General features: G+C 32.6%; 3 protein-coding genes across 3 annotated transcripts; 1 reads left to right on the top strand and 2 right to left on the bottom strand.

Moving 5' to 3' along the window:
* Positions 1-12,208: 12,208 nt before the first annotated feature.
* Positions 12,209-12,767, bottom strand: LOC106314159. The gene is made up of 2 exons (XM_013752090.1): positions 12,736-12,767; positions 12,209-12,533 (listed from the first exon to the last, which is right to left on the bottom strand). Exons 1-2 carry the CDS (start codon positions 12,765-12,767, stop codon positions 12,209-12,211), a joined length of 357 nt encoding a protein of 118 aa, XP_013607544.1.
* Positions 12,768-13,625: 858 nt separating this feature from the next.
* LOC106313314 (U-box domain-containing protein 41) lies at positions 13,626-15,655 on the bottom strand. Its single transcript, XM_013751098.1, has 2 exons — positions 15,131-15,655; positions 13,626-15,039 (listed from the first exon to the last, which is right to left on the bottom strand). The coding sequence occupies exons 1-2, from the start codon at positions 15,531-15,533 to the stop codon at positions 13,766-13,768; spliced, it is 1,677 nt and encodes a 558-aa protein (XP_013606552.1). The 5' UTR covers positions 15,534-15,655; the 3' UTR covers positions 13,626-13,765.
* A 2,225-nt stretch (positions 15,656-17,880) lies between these two features.
* LOC106314158 lies at positions 17,881-18,684 on the top strand. The gene is made up of 2 exons (XM_013752089.1): positions 17,881-18,143; positions 18,538-18,684. The coding sequence occupies exons 1-2, from the start codon at positions 17,952-17,954 to the stop codon at positions 18,682-18,684; spliced, it is 339 nt and encodes a 112-aa protein (XP_013607543.1). The 5' UTR covers positions 17,881-17,951.
* The last annotated feature ends 202 nt before the right edge of the window (positions 18,685-18,886 follow it).

The raw sequence follows: 18,886 nt of genomic DNA, 5'->3' as shown, positions 1-18,886 counted from the left end.
TATCAAATGATTATGTGGTTGCTATAGAAAGTGAATGTGGCTTAAACATTGATGAAGACCCGATCTCATTCAAAAAGCCATGGAAAGTGACAATTCTGGAAAAGGTTGATACCACAAAGACGTAAAAATCTATGGGTGATAACGAAGTTTAGTACTTAGTAGAGTTGTCTGATGGTTTCAATACCATTGGTTGTAAATGGGTCTTTAAGACTAAACACGACTTGAAAGGTAATATTGAAAGATACAAGGCTCGTCTTGTTTTTAAAGGTTTCACCCATAAAAGATGGCATTAACTATAAAGAGACCTTCTCTCCAGTTTCAAAGAAGGATTCTCTTAGAGTTGTTTTGGCTTTGAGGGCTCATTATGATCTTGAGTTTCACTAGATGGATGTTTAACCGTTTTTCTGAATTGAGAGCTTGAGGAGAAAGTATATATGGACCAACATGAAATTTTCATGGCCACATGAAAAGAAAAATATAGTGTGTAAGCTGAGAAAGTCAATATATGAACTAAAACAAGCTTTCGGACAATGGTATTTGAAATTTTATGATATCATCACATCGTATGGTTTTGTAGAGCTTATCGTAGATCAATGTATCTACATTAAGATCAGTGGGAGCTTATTATTGATGTTAGTCTTATATTTTGATGTAATTATGCTTGCTGCAAATAACATAGGCATGTTACATGATGTAAAGTAGTATCTCTCTAAGAACTTTAAAATGAAAGATAGGGGTGAGACATCTTATCTGATCGGAATAGAAATCATTCGAGATAGATCACAAGAGTGTTGAGTTTGTCTCATAAAGGATACATCTGTAAGATCTTAGAGATATATAAAATGGAAAAATGCTCCATAGGAATAGCTCCAATTCAGAAGGGGGATAAGTTTAGTATGTCTTAAAAATGATTTGGAGCGTAAAGAATAAAAAAAAATTCTTAGACATTAGTGGTTGGGAGTTTGAACTATATCGGATATGTATTCAGCTTGGTATCAGTTTTGATATTGGAAAGTTGGGCCGATATGAATGTAATACTGGAATTAACCACTAGAACGCTGCAAAGAAAGGTCCTCTGGTACTTGCAAGGCACCAACGAGAACATGCTTACATAAAAGAGATCCAATCAGTTAAAGGTCACTGGATATTCAGATTCAGATTATGTTGGATGTGTTGATGGTAAACATCAACGTTTGGCTATTGTTCCTATAAATTGAGGAAACAATATAAAGGAAAGTGGAAAGCAGTCTGTCATTTCTACTTCCACTATTAAGGTCGAATTGTGGTATGCTTTGAAGCCACAATTCATGTATGGAGGCTGCGGAAATTTATCCCAAGGTTTTGGATTGTCGACATTAAAGCCAAGCGGCTGAGAGTTTATGGTGATTATTTTGCAGTTGTCTTCTTTTGAAAAGATGACAAGTATTGGAAGGGTACTAAGCACATTAAGTTAAAGTAATTGTCTATTAAAGAAGAAATTCAGAAACATAGAGTGTCATTTGAGCACATAAGAAATGATATAATAATAGTGGATCCGCAAACTAAAGGTTTATCACCCAAGGCGTTCAACGGCCGTTTAGAGCATATGGGTATCATAGATAAAGCCTTGCTATTATAGTTATGGAATGCTCATTAAGTTTTTGACACCTAGGAATTCAATTAAAGTTAAGTTTCTGATTTATTAGATATGTTATCATTAAAGAATGTCTACACATTGATGGTTCAAAGATAACATATAGTAAAGTTTTGAGAATAAATGTTCTTCTCATGTAAGGATGATATAATGTTAGAATTGGTTTGTAATACATGGAAGGGACTATGCCGGTTAAATGACATACAACCGCCATGATTCGATCAGTTCTAATTTTAGTAAAGATCAAATGAACTTGATAAAAAGTGCACATTAAAATTATTGAACTCTTAAGACGACACAAAGGTCAAGTGGGAGAATGTAAGAATATTTTATATTATATGTGACCTATGTGTCTATTGGTTTAATATAAAGTTCAAGTTCATAATAATGTTGTAAGATTCTAATATAAAAGATGATACCGTGATGGATCGGTTTCGATTAATGTCATTAGAATTTGGATGTAATGATAACCCTCCTCGCTTGACTATTTAAATTATATAATATCCTTTTCATATGTGCATATATATATATATATGTATTATTTGTACGATATATGTATAGTTAATAAAAGAGACGTGACTATATATTTGAAAGGGTGCAATATACATATATATATGTGTAATGGGTGTACGTAATTTTGATCACAAAAGGGAGTCTCTTCCTTTTGTCATAACTAATACAAACAAACGTAAATGAAAGAGGAGTGACATACGGTGGTGATCAAAGGAAAGACGTACGGTGATCATTACAAGGAAAGGAAGAAAGGCTTCGGATTCTCTTATCCATCAAAGAGAATCATAAGGACTTGGAGGTCTAAGGGAGGAGAAAATCAATTGGTGCATTGATTTCAATTTATCTTCATTAAGAATGGATTAAAGGTTAGTGTTTCTTTCTTCTTCTCTAAGAAGCATACTAGGGTTGAATTAATCTAAATCTAGAATTCAGTCTTGGGTAGATTTCATTATAGAATCATAAAAGTATATCTTACATCCATCACAAGGCCATATATTCATTTGATTGTGCGACTACAAATATATATTGACCTTAAAATTTGGCCACACTTTAAACATTTTTTATGAAATTTAACGTAGAATAATTGATTTTTACAAAATTTATGTTATGAAAAAGTCTATTACGGTTAAATATACTAAAATATATACAAAAAGTTTTAAGGATGTACGTAGAAGTATTATTAGAGCTGGACCAATTAATCATAAAGCATGCGGAAAACTGCAATAATGATCCATACAAAAGCATGTTCAAGTTCCCATGATTCATCCTTGTTCTTATTGTCACATGGTATATGAATCAATTAGCTTTGTAGAGGTTACAAAAGTAGCCTATGGATAACACTAGTTTATGCCCCAGTCATAAGGTCTTGTCCTATGATTGTCTTTCCAAGTGGAACAAACAAACAAAAGTATGTTAATGTTTGATCTGATAAAAAAAATTTGCCAACTAGAAGATGTGAAATATTTTCAGTTTTTGATCATATTGATTTGTCTGAAACACGTGGAGAGGACCTAGTTGTTTGCTCCATAAAGCAGCGTCTACGAATTGATTTGATTTATATGATTCAGTATACTTTTTATATACATACATAAACATCTGACTTGAAGAACCAAAATAGCAAACAAAGGAAATGAGTTTGTCTTAGTTATTTTATACTCCCTCCCTTTGTAAGTAGTTTAAAGATAATTCTTTTGTTTCAAAATATAAATAGTTTTCAAATATCTAGATAATTTTTACATTTATTGGACATAGTGTAACCAATCAAATAATATCAATTTTTTTTTATAGTTGGTTGAACTACTTAATTAAATATTATTTTTCTTAAAATACCAATTTTTTAATATTAATGATTTTAGTCTAAACTACTTACATTGCGAAACGGAGGGACTACTATATTTTTAATATCCAAGCATGCTGTCAAGGGGCAAGCACAAACTAGTCTCAAGACTCTCAACTAAACATACTTTTTAAAAATTTAGTTCACAAAGACCTAATCGCATGATCAAACACAAACTTGAATGAACCAGTAATAATACACTGTGCACCAGTGAAGTATAAAAACTGAAAATATACCCAGTAACAGTTTTTCTTTTTGAACTTACCTTACCCAGTAATAGTTTAAGCAATTTTAAACTGAAAATTTGACAATTCATCATAAGTATACACGACTACTACTTGTAGAGACTTTTCGCAACCTCAAAAAAATTATATTACCAAAACGATCAATAGTTTATAGTCCACGAGAACACTGTTGTTGAGCTGGGTAGGAGTATTGAGAAGTGCTCACTTTTGTGAGTCGAGTCCAATAGATAGATATTCTTAATCAGGGCCGTCTCATTTTTATTTTGGACCCTGTTCAAAAATAGTATCGATATATTTAACAATGTAATTAAATAGTTTTAACTATCAGTATATATATTAATTGTTTCTTAAGAATTCTTAAGAATATTATATGCTCTAAATTTAGATAGACATATCTAAAAATTTAAAGTTTTAGGTATAATTTATATATTTATTTTTCAAATATTTAATTATTTTTTTATTCTTTTGATTCGGACAGACTCTGTTCGACCGCTCCACTTTTAGCGGCGGAGCTAGAATTTAGTTTTACATGAGTCATAATTAGTCTAGATAGGTTAATAAAGTATGCTAATAAGACTTGAACTCAAGACATGTGGGTCATAAAAGGAGATATTAACAAGTTCACCAGAACAATAGCTTTGTATATAAGCCTAAAAACTAAATTTTGTAGATTTCATATGGGTCACTTGACACCCCTGGATGTAAGGTGGCTCCGCCTTGTACATGCTATTAGAAGGCCATGTTCTTAATCTCTAGGAAACATTAAACTAAACTACAATTTTGGTTTCAGTACTCGGCCTTCCTCTTGTCTGTATTCAATTTGGCAATAAAACAGGACTGGTTGATCAAATCTGTTTAATGGATCCTGTTGTATACACGGAATGTTCGTAGAATAGTTCAGAGCTTGTTGTCATCTGACATCTTCACACGAACTGTCTGGCTTTGACCAATAGATAAAGCACGCACGTTTTATGTTTTAAACTTTTTATTATTGTGTCTTTCTCTCTCGTCCACACATCTTTCTAGTTTGCCAAATCCAATTTAATAGATATATGTTAAATCAGATAGGAGTTGAACTATAGTTAGATATCTAGTTAGTAATTATTTTTTAGAAAATATACTAAATTAAATATTTTTTAAATATGTGAACAAATCTAAAACATCAGATAAAAAAACCCGATAGAGTATACTTTTGCTTGAGATATAGATAATGTGCGCTAATATTAACCTTCAACATATGTATATCACTTCAGAATTGTTGTCTTAACGGGAAACATATCAGCCACTGGAAGTCAACAAGCTTGTGGTCGACCAGTAGACAACTTGGACTTGGAGTTTCTATAATGGCTCAAACGATTTTGCCAATCCACTAATGGCAGCATTATAAATGAGTTTAATAATATTTTAAACTGTTAAAGAAATATTAATTAATTTTAAATCATAAATATTTATGGAATAAATAATATTAATTTATAAAGTGTTAATTTATTGAAAATAAAACAAATAATTATAATAAAAATAAATGTTTTAATTACATTTAATTTCTATTTTATTATAATAATTTGTTTAGTTATTCATATTTATATTATTTTTGTTAATAGACTAAACAATGTATCAGATTTTAAAATTTTGTTTATATAATTTATTTCTCAAAGTTTATCCAACAGTGTAAAACTATTTTAAGTTTTTCATCCAACATATTTTAAAATTTTACATTATTTAATTTTTTTTCATGATTCTAAGAATACAATGTTCCTACTCGGAACCGAAGTTTCCAAGCACATGATGCTTTCATTCTTTATCAAGAAAAAATGAAGTAAAAACTCGAACTGGTGTCAAGCTTACCAAACTAGTGGTCAAGTATTCCTTGGATTATAACCTTTCTCATATCATTATTCCAGCTTTCCACTAAACCCAATACACCCTATCAGACTCATGTATAGCCAATGTGGGGATGTGACCATAAGATAACGGTTGCTAAAATATAGAGAATGGATATGACAATACCAAAACTATGAGACTTTTTTTGTACCTCATCAGAGATTTAGCAGAAAAACATATATATCACAAAAACTCAATTGTTAATATAATATTTTGATATAGCTTATAGTTTTCTGAAAAATAAAAATAAGTTATTCTTTATTCCATTGTTTTATTCCAGTGTAGTGCTAAAACGGACAGTGTATCAAGGTTCTTTGAAAAGTATATCCCATCAAGTTTGACCGTCTATACACGTATCTCGCTACATTTAGGGATAATTTTGTCTCCTGCTTTGTATACTTCAACTTCATAAAAGTATTCCATGTTAGCTCCTTGCCTTAACAAACATGTCCATCTTGTTACACGAAGTACTTCATCATGGAATGGGGAAAAATGCCTATTTCAACCTGAACTTTACGCGTCATGTATATTCCTTCCCAAAGTTTGTAGTAGTGTGTATTCCATACTTGAACAAAACAAAAATTCAAAAATACTACTTGAACTTTACATATCATGTTTATTCATTACCGAACTTTATAGTAGTGCATATTTCATACTGAACCAAACAAAAAATCCAAAAATACTACATGAACTTTCAAAATCGTGCTTATACAAAGTATGTGTGTAGCTAGTTCCCCTCTCTCCCCCCTTCAGTTTTAAAAAAGATTAGAACAAGACTTGGTGGCTAGAATTGCTGAGTTGTTTGTGATATATATCAGTAGAATTGATCTTATTGCTTGTGTTCTAGAGTAGCTAATGATATCACTCAAATTACCCTAAGGAGCGATTTTACTCTCTCAAATAAGAGGTTCAATTGTATTACTTAGGGATTGAATCCACAAGGAGCTAGGAAACCTAATAAATCTAATTGGATTTGTTAAGTAAGGTGGTTTAATGATTTAAATGTAAAGTTGCAGTTGTTTGAGCAAGTAATTGCTCGATTGATTGGTTGAGGTTTTGGTGCTTAAAAGGAAATAGCTAGACTTAGGGTTTTTATTCAGGAAATGTGGAATTATAATCCTATAGATGCCTAACAAGTTGCATGCATGATATTGTAGAGCTCAACACTTATAAACGAACCACTAGGCTCTCGCTTTCTAGGTTCGTCTATTGACCAGTGTCGATCGATGATTCTATATGAATATCGATCGATTCACTATTACAAACGTCGACCGATTATTCTATTTGAATATCGATCGACGCTATTGGTCAAGCGTTAATGTGCGGGTTGAATGTACTCACTAAGCTCACTAGATCAGCTCTCGCCTTACTCTAGCAAGAAACTTAGCTCAATTAGAATGGTTTCAGGATGAGATTAAAGCTATCGCTTATATCTAACAATCATAGGAGAAGTTCTAGGTAGCTAATATAGAATCAGACATTAATGACAATCCTACTGATTAATATCACAACTTAACAATCTATAGTTGGGGCTAATCCCTCATAACCTATTTAAACCCTAAAATCTAACAAGAGAACTACTCAGACATGACTAAGCAATTCATGACAACAATAAGGTATAAAAACTGCATTAGAATAGTAAATAGATATCAATGGAGTTCCAATCACAAATATAACTTTGGATCTTCTCTCCAATCTATCAAAATCTTAGAAGATTTTGTTGTGAAAATAGTAAAACAAGAAAGCACACTTTGCCTCTAACATGTTGGCAAAGCTTATATAATTAGGTTAAAACTCGTCAGGGGTAATCTTGTAAATTGGTGAAGACTAGGGCTTCAAGTCAACTGTGACCAAACGGGCTTTCTGCGCGCTTCACTGTCGATCGATGTCAAGATATGAACATCGATCGATTATTCCTCTTCAATATCGACCAATGGTCGAGCTCGATGGTCATCTCGGGTGCTTACTCCAAATATCTCCAAAATGCTCCAAAATTATCACTTATCTCCAGATCACTCCTGATACTATAGATATACTAAATAGAATCTATAATATAATAATTAATAGTTAAAACACTTATAAACCATAGGTAAAAGTGAGTCAAATCGATGGTCTATCAGCTAACTAGAACCTTGATATTATGATAATTAGGCACAAGCGGAAGCTTGGTATTTTACCTGAACTGATACATATTGTGCTAGGATTGCTAGAAACAAACGGAAGTTGATCTAGAAATCCTAGTGAACGTAACATAATTCAAACCCGCTTGCTAAAGCTTGCTGGAAGGAACATCGATCGACAACCCTATCGGTGTATTGATCGACGTTCTGAAAGGTGTATCGATCGACTACCAATAGATAGTATCGATCGACACTTTCTCAAGATCAACAAACGAAAGTTGAGATATGAGATCTAGACAATAAATAGTCTAAACAAACGGAAGTTGATAGATTATTATTTAGTTTGAGTTCTAGAATATCCAATATACAACCTTAGCTTCTATACTACTATAATCATGATTACCTGAATAGAAACCCTAAGTCTAATGCTTTCTCATATTGTTTACAAAATCTCAAACCAATCAACTAAACAACTGCCTTGTTTACCTTGCAATTTACTATTTACATTATTAAAGCTTGATCATAAACTATTTAGATCTATTGTGTGTCCTAGCTCTTTGTGGATTCAATCCCTTAGTACTGCAATTGAACTTGTTATTTGAGAGAGTAAAATCACTCCTTTGGGTAATTTGAGTGATATCAGCTGAAAAACAAGCCAGACCCCTAATGTGATTATTTTTTTATTATTTTAGCTTAAATTGTATTTTTCACGGTTAGATTAAATATAATATTTATATATGAATTATTATAATTATTATTTAAACATAAAATAATATTTTTAAAGTTTTTTTTCTGTTTCAGAACCATTTTAACGTTTTGCATGGGGGCTGGGTTTTATACACTGTTTGCAGAGAAATGTGTATCGATAATCCATAATTCCATATCATATGAAACAAATCATAACCCACCCGTAACCAAGGGTGGAGGCAGCTTAAGAGGAGGGGGGTCAGCTGACTCCACTACTTTTAAAAAAAATTGTTTTGGTTTAAATAGAATTTGTATTGAGTACTCCACTAACAAGATAATTTTGACCCCACAAAAATAATTACTAAACATTGAAGATAAAATTTAATTATACAACTAAAATATTTATATTTGTTTTAACCTCATTTTCCTATAATTACCCAAAAATATAAAATCACTAAACATGTTTTGTTAATTTAAATTTTAGTAATATGTTAGCTTAAGCACAGATTGTATTAGGCCCAACTAATTTACAATATAGAAACATTAAAAAATAAATAAACTGAAAAAAAAAAATGTTTCTCTTCCTCAGGAACGCAAGACGACGGCTAACTCTCAACTCGTGCTTTATAATTCTTTTTTAGTTAAAAGTTTAGGTTGGTTTTCTATATATTTTTAACCAATAAAACGGTTATAAAATTTTTTTAAGCTATAAATATGCGTAGAGTGGAAATGCTATGGTCATGTGGTTCGGTTTGAAGATATTTTAGAGATTGAGCCTATGTTTATTCATTGTTGCCATGTTTTTCCTTAAAAATTCTGAAAACACAGAACAGTCTAACCAAAGAAGCAGTCATTGTACAAACGTTTTTTGGTTTGAATAAATTCTTACATTCAACAAAAAAAAGAGTGTGCCTAGAATACATTTGTAGTTTTTGTTTGTGGTTTATAAATTATGTTTATGATTTTTTTTCCGACCCTGGTACAAAACTTTTCTGGCTCCGCCACTGCCCGTAACCCGCTCTTAAATCCAACACTTTTGTTCATGGAGAATATTTTTAGTTTTCATGCTTTTTGAGAACACGATTCTGTTCTTGATCAATTCATAGTAGTCTGTAATGTTGTTACATGTTTCATGTATTTTGAGATGATAAAATCGGAGTATTGGGTCTTAGTACTACAAGCAGGAGGTTCGTGGCAAGGAATCAATGGGGTTATATATTACAAGAACAAGAACAAGAACAAGACTTTGCATCGATGGGGTTATATACTATTGAGAAAATTATCCAGAATAACCCTAATCTTTTACTTAATTACTAGTCTAACTCTATATAATCAATATAATCTAAAATAGGTACAAAAAACTAATTAACCTCAATGGTTCCTCTTAACTACAATTTTGCCATTATACATTAGGTCCCCTAATTCATTATTAGATAATCTCTTTCTTCTCCCGCGACGTTTTTCTTTTTCTTTCTGAGTTCTTCATTTCTATTGTCAATCTTAGAATAAGAAGAAGTTGAAAATGTATCATCTTATGTGGTATTAATCATCAAAAAGAGAAGTTGAGAATTAACATGTAGTCTTTTCATTTTTTAGCTATTCTGATTGTTAAATCACACACATCTAGTCTTTTCATTTTTAGCTACTCCAATTGTTAAATCACGCATTAGCTTTTAAGCATAATTATTGATGATTTTTAACAGAGTATAACACCAAGAACAATTTGAGAATCTTTAGCTTGTAAAGTTTCTAAAGTGGACATGAGACTAAATTACAGGGTATATGAAATAATTTCAAAATTAAATGGTTTAATCTGGTTTACCATTCCGGTTAAGTGGAATTAAAAAAAAAATCTATGGCCACATCATAAATAAATATGTGGCTTGGATTTAAACAAATCTGTCAAATTGTAACAAATCTCTCAAATTGTAACAATCTATGGTCAAATAAAAAAATAAATCTAAAAAATCCTAACTAAATCTGTCAAACGGTAACAAATCTGTAGTCAAAGAATAAATAAATCTATCAAATCCTTACTAATTCTTTCAAAATTAAGTAAATTTGCGGCTAAAAAATAATAAATCAGTCAAATTGAAATTAAATCTGTCAAAAACAAGTAAGTCTGTGGCTAAAGAAAAATTAAATCTATTAATTCATATTTAAATCTGTTCAATTTAAATAAATTTGTGGCCAATTAAATTAAACCTAAAAATTTCTAATTAAATCTGTCAATATTTAATATATTTGAGGCCAAATATGACAGATTTGCTATAACAAGTCTGTAGAAATCTTATTAAGTATATAGATATTTAAATAAATTTGTGGCTAAAGAAAAATATATTTAAATTTTTGGCTATATAAAACATAGACAAAATAAGTCTGTCGGTGGCAAAATCATAAATATTTCGAAAATTCATTATGGCATTTTCGTAATTATTTTTTTTTTAACAAAGAAAAATAAGGGTAAATTAGGTATGAAATACAAACTAATAATTAAAATAAAATTAGAGTTAAAATAGTAATTAACAGATAAATAAGGGTTAAACTAGTTTTATTCCCTATATTATTTTGCTTCCACAGGGTAAACCTTAAAACTTGTTTAAGAGAAAATATTTAAAATAATTGTTTTTCTTAGAAAAACAAGACTTAAAAATATTTTCCAACTAGTCAAACTTATTTAAAGAGAAAATCTTGAAACAAATTAAAAAGATATGGTTGAAACATATTTGTAAAAGAAATTTACTAAAAAGGTAAGATATTATTTGGTAGTTTAAAATAAAAAGATCTTTCACACAATTTTTTTTTTATAAATACTACACAATAATGTCTTTGTACTCCACTCATAATCATTTAGATTTAAAAAAATGAAACACCTCATACTTTTTATATTAGTAACTACATACTTTAGGCTACACGAAGCCTGCGAGAAAAATCGTGTTCTACTTCATAACGAACTCGGTCCGGGTAGAATTCTCGAGTTCCATTGTTATTCTCTACACAATGATTTAGGCGTCAAGAACTTAAACTTCAATGCTCCTCCATATGTCATCGAGTTCCATGACGATGTGATTATTAGAACAGCATGGATTTGTTTGTTAAGGCAAGGAGTTAACAAAGAATATTCTTATCAAGTTGAAGTATACAGAGCAGGATATAATTTTATCCCTAAATGTGGCGAGATACGTGTATGGACGGCTAAACTTGATGGGATATACTTTTCCAGAAGCCTTGATACACCACCCGTTTTAGCACTACGCTGGAATAAAGCATAATGTATTTCTATTTCTTTCATGAAACTATAAGCTATATGAAAATATTATAATTGTTTTCTTATTACTTAAACATAAAAAAATTATTTTTGAAGCTTTTTTATTATAATAAACCCTTTATCAAAAAGAAAAATCAAAATATTATAATAATAACATATGACTTTATGTGATATAAATGTTTGTCTGCTAAATCTCTTATGAGGTTTAGAAACGTCTCATATCTCTGGTATTGACTTATCCATTCCCGATGTTTTAGCAACCGTTATCTTATATATTGTTACATCCTTACATTGTCTATACATGAGTCTGAAAGCCACCGTGTGTGTAGTACTGTGTACTGGGATCAGTGGACAGCTGAAATAATGATATGAGAAAGGTTATAATCAAAGGAATACTTGACTACTGGTTTGGTAAGCTTGAAACCAACTCAAGTTTTTACTTCGTAATATTGATAAGAATGATAGCATCATGCACTTGGAAACTTAGATTCCGATTTTTAAAACTTTATTCTCGATATCGTGGAATCAAGGTTTCTTGAAAAAGTATATCCCATCAAGTTTGGCCGTCCATACACGAATCTGGCCACATTTAGGGATAAATCTGTCTCCTGCTTTGTATGCTTGAATTTGATAGAAATATTCCATGTTAGCTCCTTGCCTTAACAAACATGTCCATCTTGTTACACGAAGTAATTCATCATGGAATGAGATGATATATGGAGAAGCATTGAAGGCTAAGGTTTGTGTACCTAAATCATCGTCATTGGAAACACAATGGAACTGAAGAAGTCTACCAGGACCAAGTTCGTTATGAAGTATAACACGATTTTTTTCGCAAGCTTCATGTAGCCTACAGTATGTAGTAACTAATATAAAAAGTACGAGGTGTTTCATTTTTTTTTGTCTAAATGATTATGAGTGGAGTATAAAAAGTTCGTTAAATCTTGTCTTTCTTAGTTTCAAAGATTTTCTCGTAAAACAAGTTTGACAATTTAGTATCTTTTTAAATCTCGTTTTTTTAGAAAATAATGTTATAAGATTTTAAGATTTACCATGTAGAAGCAGCATAAGATATAACCCCCATTGAAGCAAAGTCCTATTCTTGTAAAAACCTGAGCCATGGGGCTGCCTAATATTTAGGGGTCCACAGAAAATTTATTAAAGATCTCAACTAATTTTTATTTTTACAAATTTGGGGGTTAATTTTTTTTTAAAAAACCTATGTCTATGTATTTTTTTCGAAAAATTAGGGACCTAAGGCCAATGTTTTATTAGATTAAGAAACATTTTCAAACGATTTTATAAAATTTTATAAATCCTACAAATGAATTTATAAACCTATATAAAATTTTATAAATCATTTAGAAACTCTAATAAAATGATTTTGTAAACAAAAAATGTTTTGAAAAAGTTTATAAATAATTTCATAATCTTTTATAAATCATGTGTGTGCTTTAAAAACAAAAAAAAAATTCTAATAGTGCCTTATATATAAACATATGAACGAGACAAGCAAACATCATTTAAATGACTTTTCAATTAATATATTAAATAGGATGAAATGAGATAATTTTACTAATTTATAATCATTTTTAAAAATTTAGTACATACTCATACTCAGAACTAAATATTAAGTTATCAATACTTAACCATCTATGAGTTTTCTAACAAGGTCTTAACCATCAAACAAGATATACGCCTAAGTGGACATTTCGCTTCTAGCATTTAATAACAAAGAAACAATAATCATGTATTACATTTCGCACAAATTGGTAATTTACACCCATTGATTTTATTTTAGTTTTGATCAAAAATTTAAGCCCATTGATATCAGGGAATTTGCACCCAATAACCAAACAAAAACTTAAAATTAACTAACTAACCAATTTTACATTCTCTCTCTTCTTTTCTCTTCCTATCTCTCTCTATCTTTTTTCTACAAAACTAATTTCCTTTTTTTTTTGGTTATTTCACAAATAAATGAATAACACATTGATATTAATCAAAGAAAAAAACATTTTTATCAAAAAGGATAAAGAAAAAAGAGCGAAGATAATCAAAACAAAAACAAAAACAAAAAAGCTAGAACTGGGAAGAACAAGCGAAACCACCGTTTTGTCCTCCTTGAAACTGAGTTCGACTCAACCCAGTCCCTTCAAGCATACGGTTCCACTCACGCGCCTCCCCATTTTCTCCAAACGCACTACCTCCACCGCTTCCTCCTCTCATCACCTGCAAAATCTTCGCCGCATTCTCCTTCGCCCGTCCGTTCCCACTCTCCTCCACTTCCTTCAACACTTCCTCAGTCCCCACCTCACTCGCCAACCCCCTAAACCTCAGATTCCCTTGACAAAGCGTCAACAAAACCGCCACACAATTCTCACGCGCCGCCTCGGAATCATCTCCCCCACCTTCTCTAAGCTTCCCCACCAGAATCGCCACCGCGTTACCCTCCAGCATTGCTCCTTTCCCATCAGGACAAGCCGCGAGGTTACAAAGCACCAAGAGTATCCTACTCGTGGACTCACCGGACCTAACCAACGAAAGCAGAGTCGCCACCGCACCCGCTCTAACCAACCTAGTCCTGTTACTAGGAACCAAAGATAAGTGATACAACGCGAGAGCCGCGTCTTGGCGCGCTCTTTCGCTCTCCGAAGAACGTAGAGCATGGAGGAGAGGCTCCACCGCTCCAAGAACTCCGATCACCATTTTATTCTCATCCTCCAACGCTAAACTAAACAAAGCTCCGGCGACGTGCTCTTGAGCCTCCGTTGTTCCCGATTTAAGCACGTCTATTAAGAGAGGAACGAAGCCTGAACGTACGATCTTCACTTTGTTCTGTTTCTCGAGCGAGAGGTTGACGAGAGAAGCCGCGGCGTTTGTCTGAACGAGGTTGTACCGTGAAACGAGAAGTGATCGGAGGAAGGAGAGGATACGGTCTGTACAGAGAGACACACGAAGTTCCTCGCTTGTTCTTGTCATCTTCCTAAGCAGGATCAGACCTTGCTCGTGGTCGAAAATGTCGGCGGTTCTTAGCTTGTTGAAAATCTCTTCTTCTTCCGACGACATCGGGGAAGAAGAAGAGTAGTCGGAGGAAGAGAAAGAGATAGCATTCGGACTTTCAGCTCCGACGTAAACTCCTGATGAAGTAGTGAAGGAAGAAGAGAACATACTAACGGCTCGTGTCGGGTGGTATGGACTCTGCCCGACCGTAACAGACTCAAGTGATGTTGTCGGCGACGGAGAAGGCGACAACACTGAGTTCTTGGAACGTGCTCGTATCGCCTCCATTACAGCATCGTAATCAGAAGGTGAATTCTCAGCCACGGGAGGGAGAATCTCAGGCTCGGGGGAACCTGAAATTTTGGAGGCTATAAATATTTAATAAAATCGCCAATATTTTATAATATATGTATATAATTTTCGAGACTAAAACTAATGTTTTACTTGGCTGTGTCCCAGTCCGGCTCTGCGGATCTTTATTCATGCGGGCACGAACCACGTTTTCAACGTAGGCAGAGTCAGGAGGACGAGGATGGTCGACTTTATTCCTGTCGCACCAGCTGAAAATGGTGGACTTCATGGCGAGGTTGGGGATGACGGTGGAGAAATCGGGTCGGGTTCCGTCGAGAAGATTCGGTACGTATCCTAAGTTACGACAGACTTGAACGGAGAGACGCTCGAAGGTTTGACCAGATGGGACAACTACAGGATCGGACATGAGGAATCCTGTTATGGGACAGATAAACTCAGGTGGAGTTTCGTCGTGTTTGTGTTGCGGTACAGTTGTAGTGGTGGCGGAAGCTGATCGTTGGTGGAAGGAGAACCATCTCTTCTTAGTTCCACCCATCGCAGAGGACGGTAATGATAATTGCCGATGGGAGACAAGTCAGGCGTGTTCAGAAAACGAGATAGCAATAATTTTGTAATATAAAGTTTTTGATAAAATAATTGTGTTGTTTCTAGTGAGATAAAGTCGGTATAGGATGACAAGTAGGCCTACTGAAAATTATCGATCAGATAAAAAAAACACAGAGAACATGACGTCCACTAAGATATGTCTTGTTTTGTTTTGTTTCTTTTATTTGTTTAACTAACGCTTTGATTGTGTTTAAAGACACTTTTTGAATAACAGACACAAGTTTTTTAATAGTTTTTTTTCCTTTTATAAAAGTTGTTATACTATTTATTAAAGTTTCAAAGAAGGTTATAACTTACCATTAATTGAATTAACCATATTGCGAAGCAAAAATTTTAAAAACATCTAAAAGGTTTAATTAAAGAAAATAAGTTTTGCATCTCTTCACAAAGAAGAAAGAGCATTATTTTCCTACATAAGCCAAATACAAAAATTGACAAAGTTTGTGTTGTATTTACAGAATGCTATTTTATCATAACACCAAATGTTACAAAAAAAAAAGCATAACACCAAAAAATACAAACATAAAAATCATTGAATTAAGAATAAAAAAAAGATAGAGAGAAAAAGTAGAAATAAAATAAAAAAAAAAGACACATGGTAAATCTAAAAACTTATTTTAAGAGAAAATCTTGAAATATTAATTTCTCTAAAAAAGCAAGATTTAAAAAGACACCTAACAACTTGTCAAAATTTATGTTTGTATAAACGAAAAGAATTTACACACACAAAACATATATATAAATAACTACACATTAATGCCTTTGTTACTCACATTCAGATCCAAAGAAAAATGAAACACCTCATACTTTTTATGTTACTTGTCTTTATATGTTTTAGGCCAACTGTAGCTTGCGTAAAAAACCGTGTCTTAATTCAGAACGACCTCGGTATTGGTAGAAATCTCGAACTCCATTGTTCTTCCAAACACAATGACTTAGGCATACAAACCTTGAACTACAAATTTTCATATATCATCAAATTCCATGAAGAGCTATATAGTGCAACAAAATGGAATTGTTCTTTTAGGCAAGGAACTCACCTGGAATATTATTATGACGTTGAAGTATACAACGAGGGAGATAGACTTTTCCCTCGATGTGGTCAGCTGCGTGTATGGACGACCATAATTGATGGAATATACTTTACAAGAAAACTTAGTATACCATCTGTTTTAGCACTTCGTTGGAAGAAAATATAATGTAATTTATATCTTTAAGAACTCTAGCCAATATTTATGAAGACTAAGATCTTTTTAGTCACATGATAAGATATATCAAAATATTATAGTAACATATGAGTTTATCTGATATATATATATATGTTTGCATGTTTAATCGCTGATGAGGTTCAAGAGTGTCGCAAAGCTCTGGTCTTGTCTTGTTTGTTTCCAATAGTTTAGCAATTCTCACAACGTCTATGCATGAGTTTGATAGACTACATTGTGTATACTGGTTCAGTGGAGGGCTGCGATAACCCCAATAAGTCTGCACTGCTAAATGACAATGGGTCAGTCCGGCTTATAGCATGTGCTTACAATGCACTGGATTTTTCTTTTTGGCAAATTTTATGGTCTTAATTTGCTAAAAAATTAGGATCCTAATTTTCTATACATTAACGTAACTATAATTTTAAAACAAGTTTTTTTTTATCTTAGTACAAGCTCATAAATTATTTGAGCCGGGCTGCCAGGGATGGGAGGACGCAACATGGTTGTTCTTCGGGGCTGGGCTTTATACACTATTTTCGGAGAAACCTTTTATCTATAATCCCGATATGAAACAAAGCATAACCACCCGTAACCCGCTCTCAAATCAAACGTTTTTGTTCAAGAAGAATAGTTTTAGTTTGCATTTACTTTTTGAGACACGATCCTGTTCTTGATCAATACACAGTAGTTTACAATGTTGTTACATGTTCATATATTTTGAGAGGATAAACTCAGACCATTGGGTCTTAGTACTACAAGCAGGAGGTTCGTAGTAAATAATCGAGTTTGAACAGCCTCACGTGCCTACAAGAATAGGACTTTGCTTCATGGGGTTATATCTTATTTTGCTTACACATGGTAAATCTTAAAACTTTTTTTTTTAAAGATAAAATCTTGTAACATTATTTTCTCAAAAAACGAGATTTAATAAGATACTTACCCACTTGTCAAACTTCTTTTAAGAGAAATTCTTGAAACTAAGAAGACAAGATTTAAAAAGATAAGGTCAAAAGAAATTTACTAATAAGGTAAGATATTATTTAGTAGTTTAAATAAAAAGACCTTTCACACATTTTTTTTAATAAATACTACACCTTAATGCCTCTGTACTCCACTTACAAATATTTAGAGAAAAAAAAATGAAACACCTTGTACTTTTTATATTAGTTACTACATACTTTAGGCTAAATGAAGCTTGCAAAAAAAATCATGTTGTACTTCATAACGAACTCGGTCCTGGTAAACTTCTCAAGTTCCATTGTATTTCCTTCAAAGATAACTTAGGAAATCAAACACTTAGCCTTCAATGCCTCTCCATATATCATTGCATTCCATGAAGAAGTATTTCATGTAACAGCATGGAAATGTTTGTTAAGGCAAGGAGCGAACATGGAATATTTTTATGAAATTGAAGTATACAAAGCAGGAGACAGAATTATTCTCTTATTTGTCACTAAAATTATATTAAGAAGCCCAAAAGGAAACATGCCTTAGCCCAAGTTCAATGCAGACTGGCGAAGAGACACCTTTGTTTTCCGATCTCGAAACATGAAAGAAGAAGATAGAGGCGAAAGAAGTAAAGATTGATCGGATATCTGTTAAAACTCCGAGAATCTCCTTTCTCTGCGATTTACAGGTGATTTCTCCAAGGAGCGTTGTGCAGTCGGTGAAAACTCTGAGATCAGGGCAAGGAGCGAACACCATTTTCGTTGATTGGAGGTGAAGATCCCGCGGAAGTCCTGCTCTCTTCCAGACAGAATTATCCCTATATGTGGCCAGATACGTGTATGGATGGCCAAACTTGATGGGATATACTTTTCAAGAAACTTAGATACACCACCCGTTTTGGCACTACTCTTGAGCCTGGAATAAAGCATAATGTATTTCTTTTTTTTCAGGGAACTATATATAAGCTATATCAAAATATTATAATAACATATGAGTTTATGTGATATAATTTTTGGTATTGTTTTATCCATACCCGATGTTTTAGCTACTGTTATCTTATGGTCACATCCCCACATCGTCTATACATGAGTCTGATAGACCACCCTGTGTGTACTGGGTTCAGTGG

This window comes from Brassica oleracea, chromosome C9 (assembly GCF_000695525.1).
Source record: "Brassica oleracea var. oleracea cultivar TO1000 chromosome C9, BOL, whole genome shotgun sequence".
NCBI classification, from domain to species: Eukaryota; Viridiplantae; Streptophyta; class Magnoliopsida; order Brassicales; family Brassicaceae; genus Brassica; species Brassica oleracea.
Note: the sequence above shows the minus strand (reverse complement) of the source record. Positions and strands in the feature narration are given on the sequence as shown.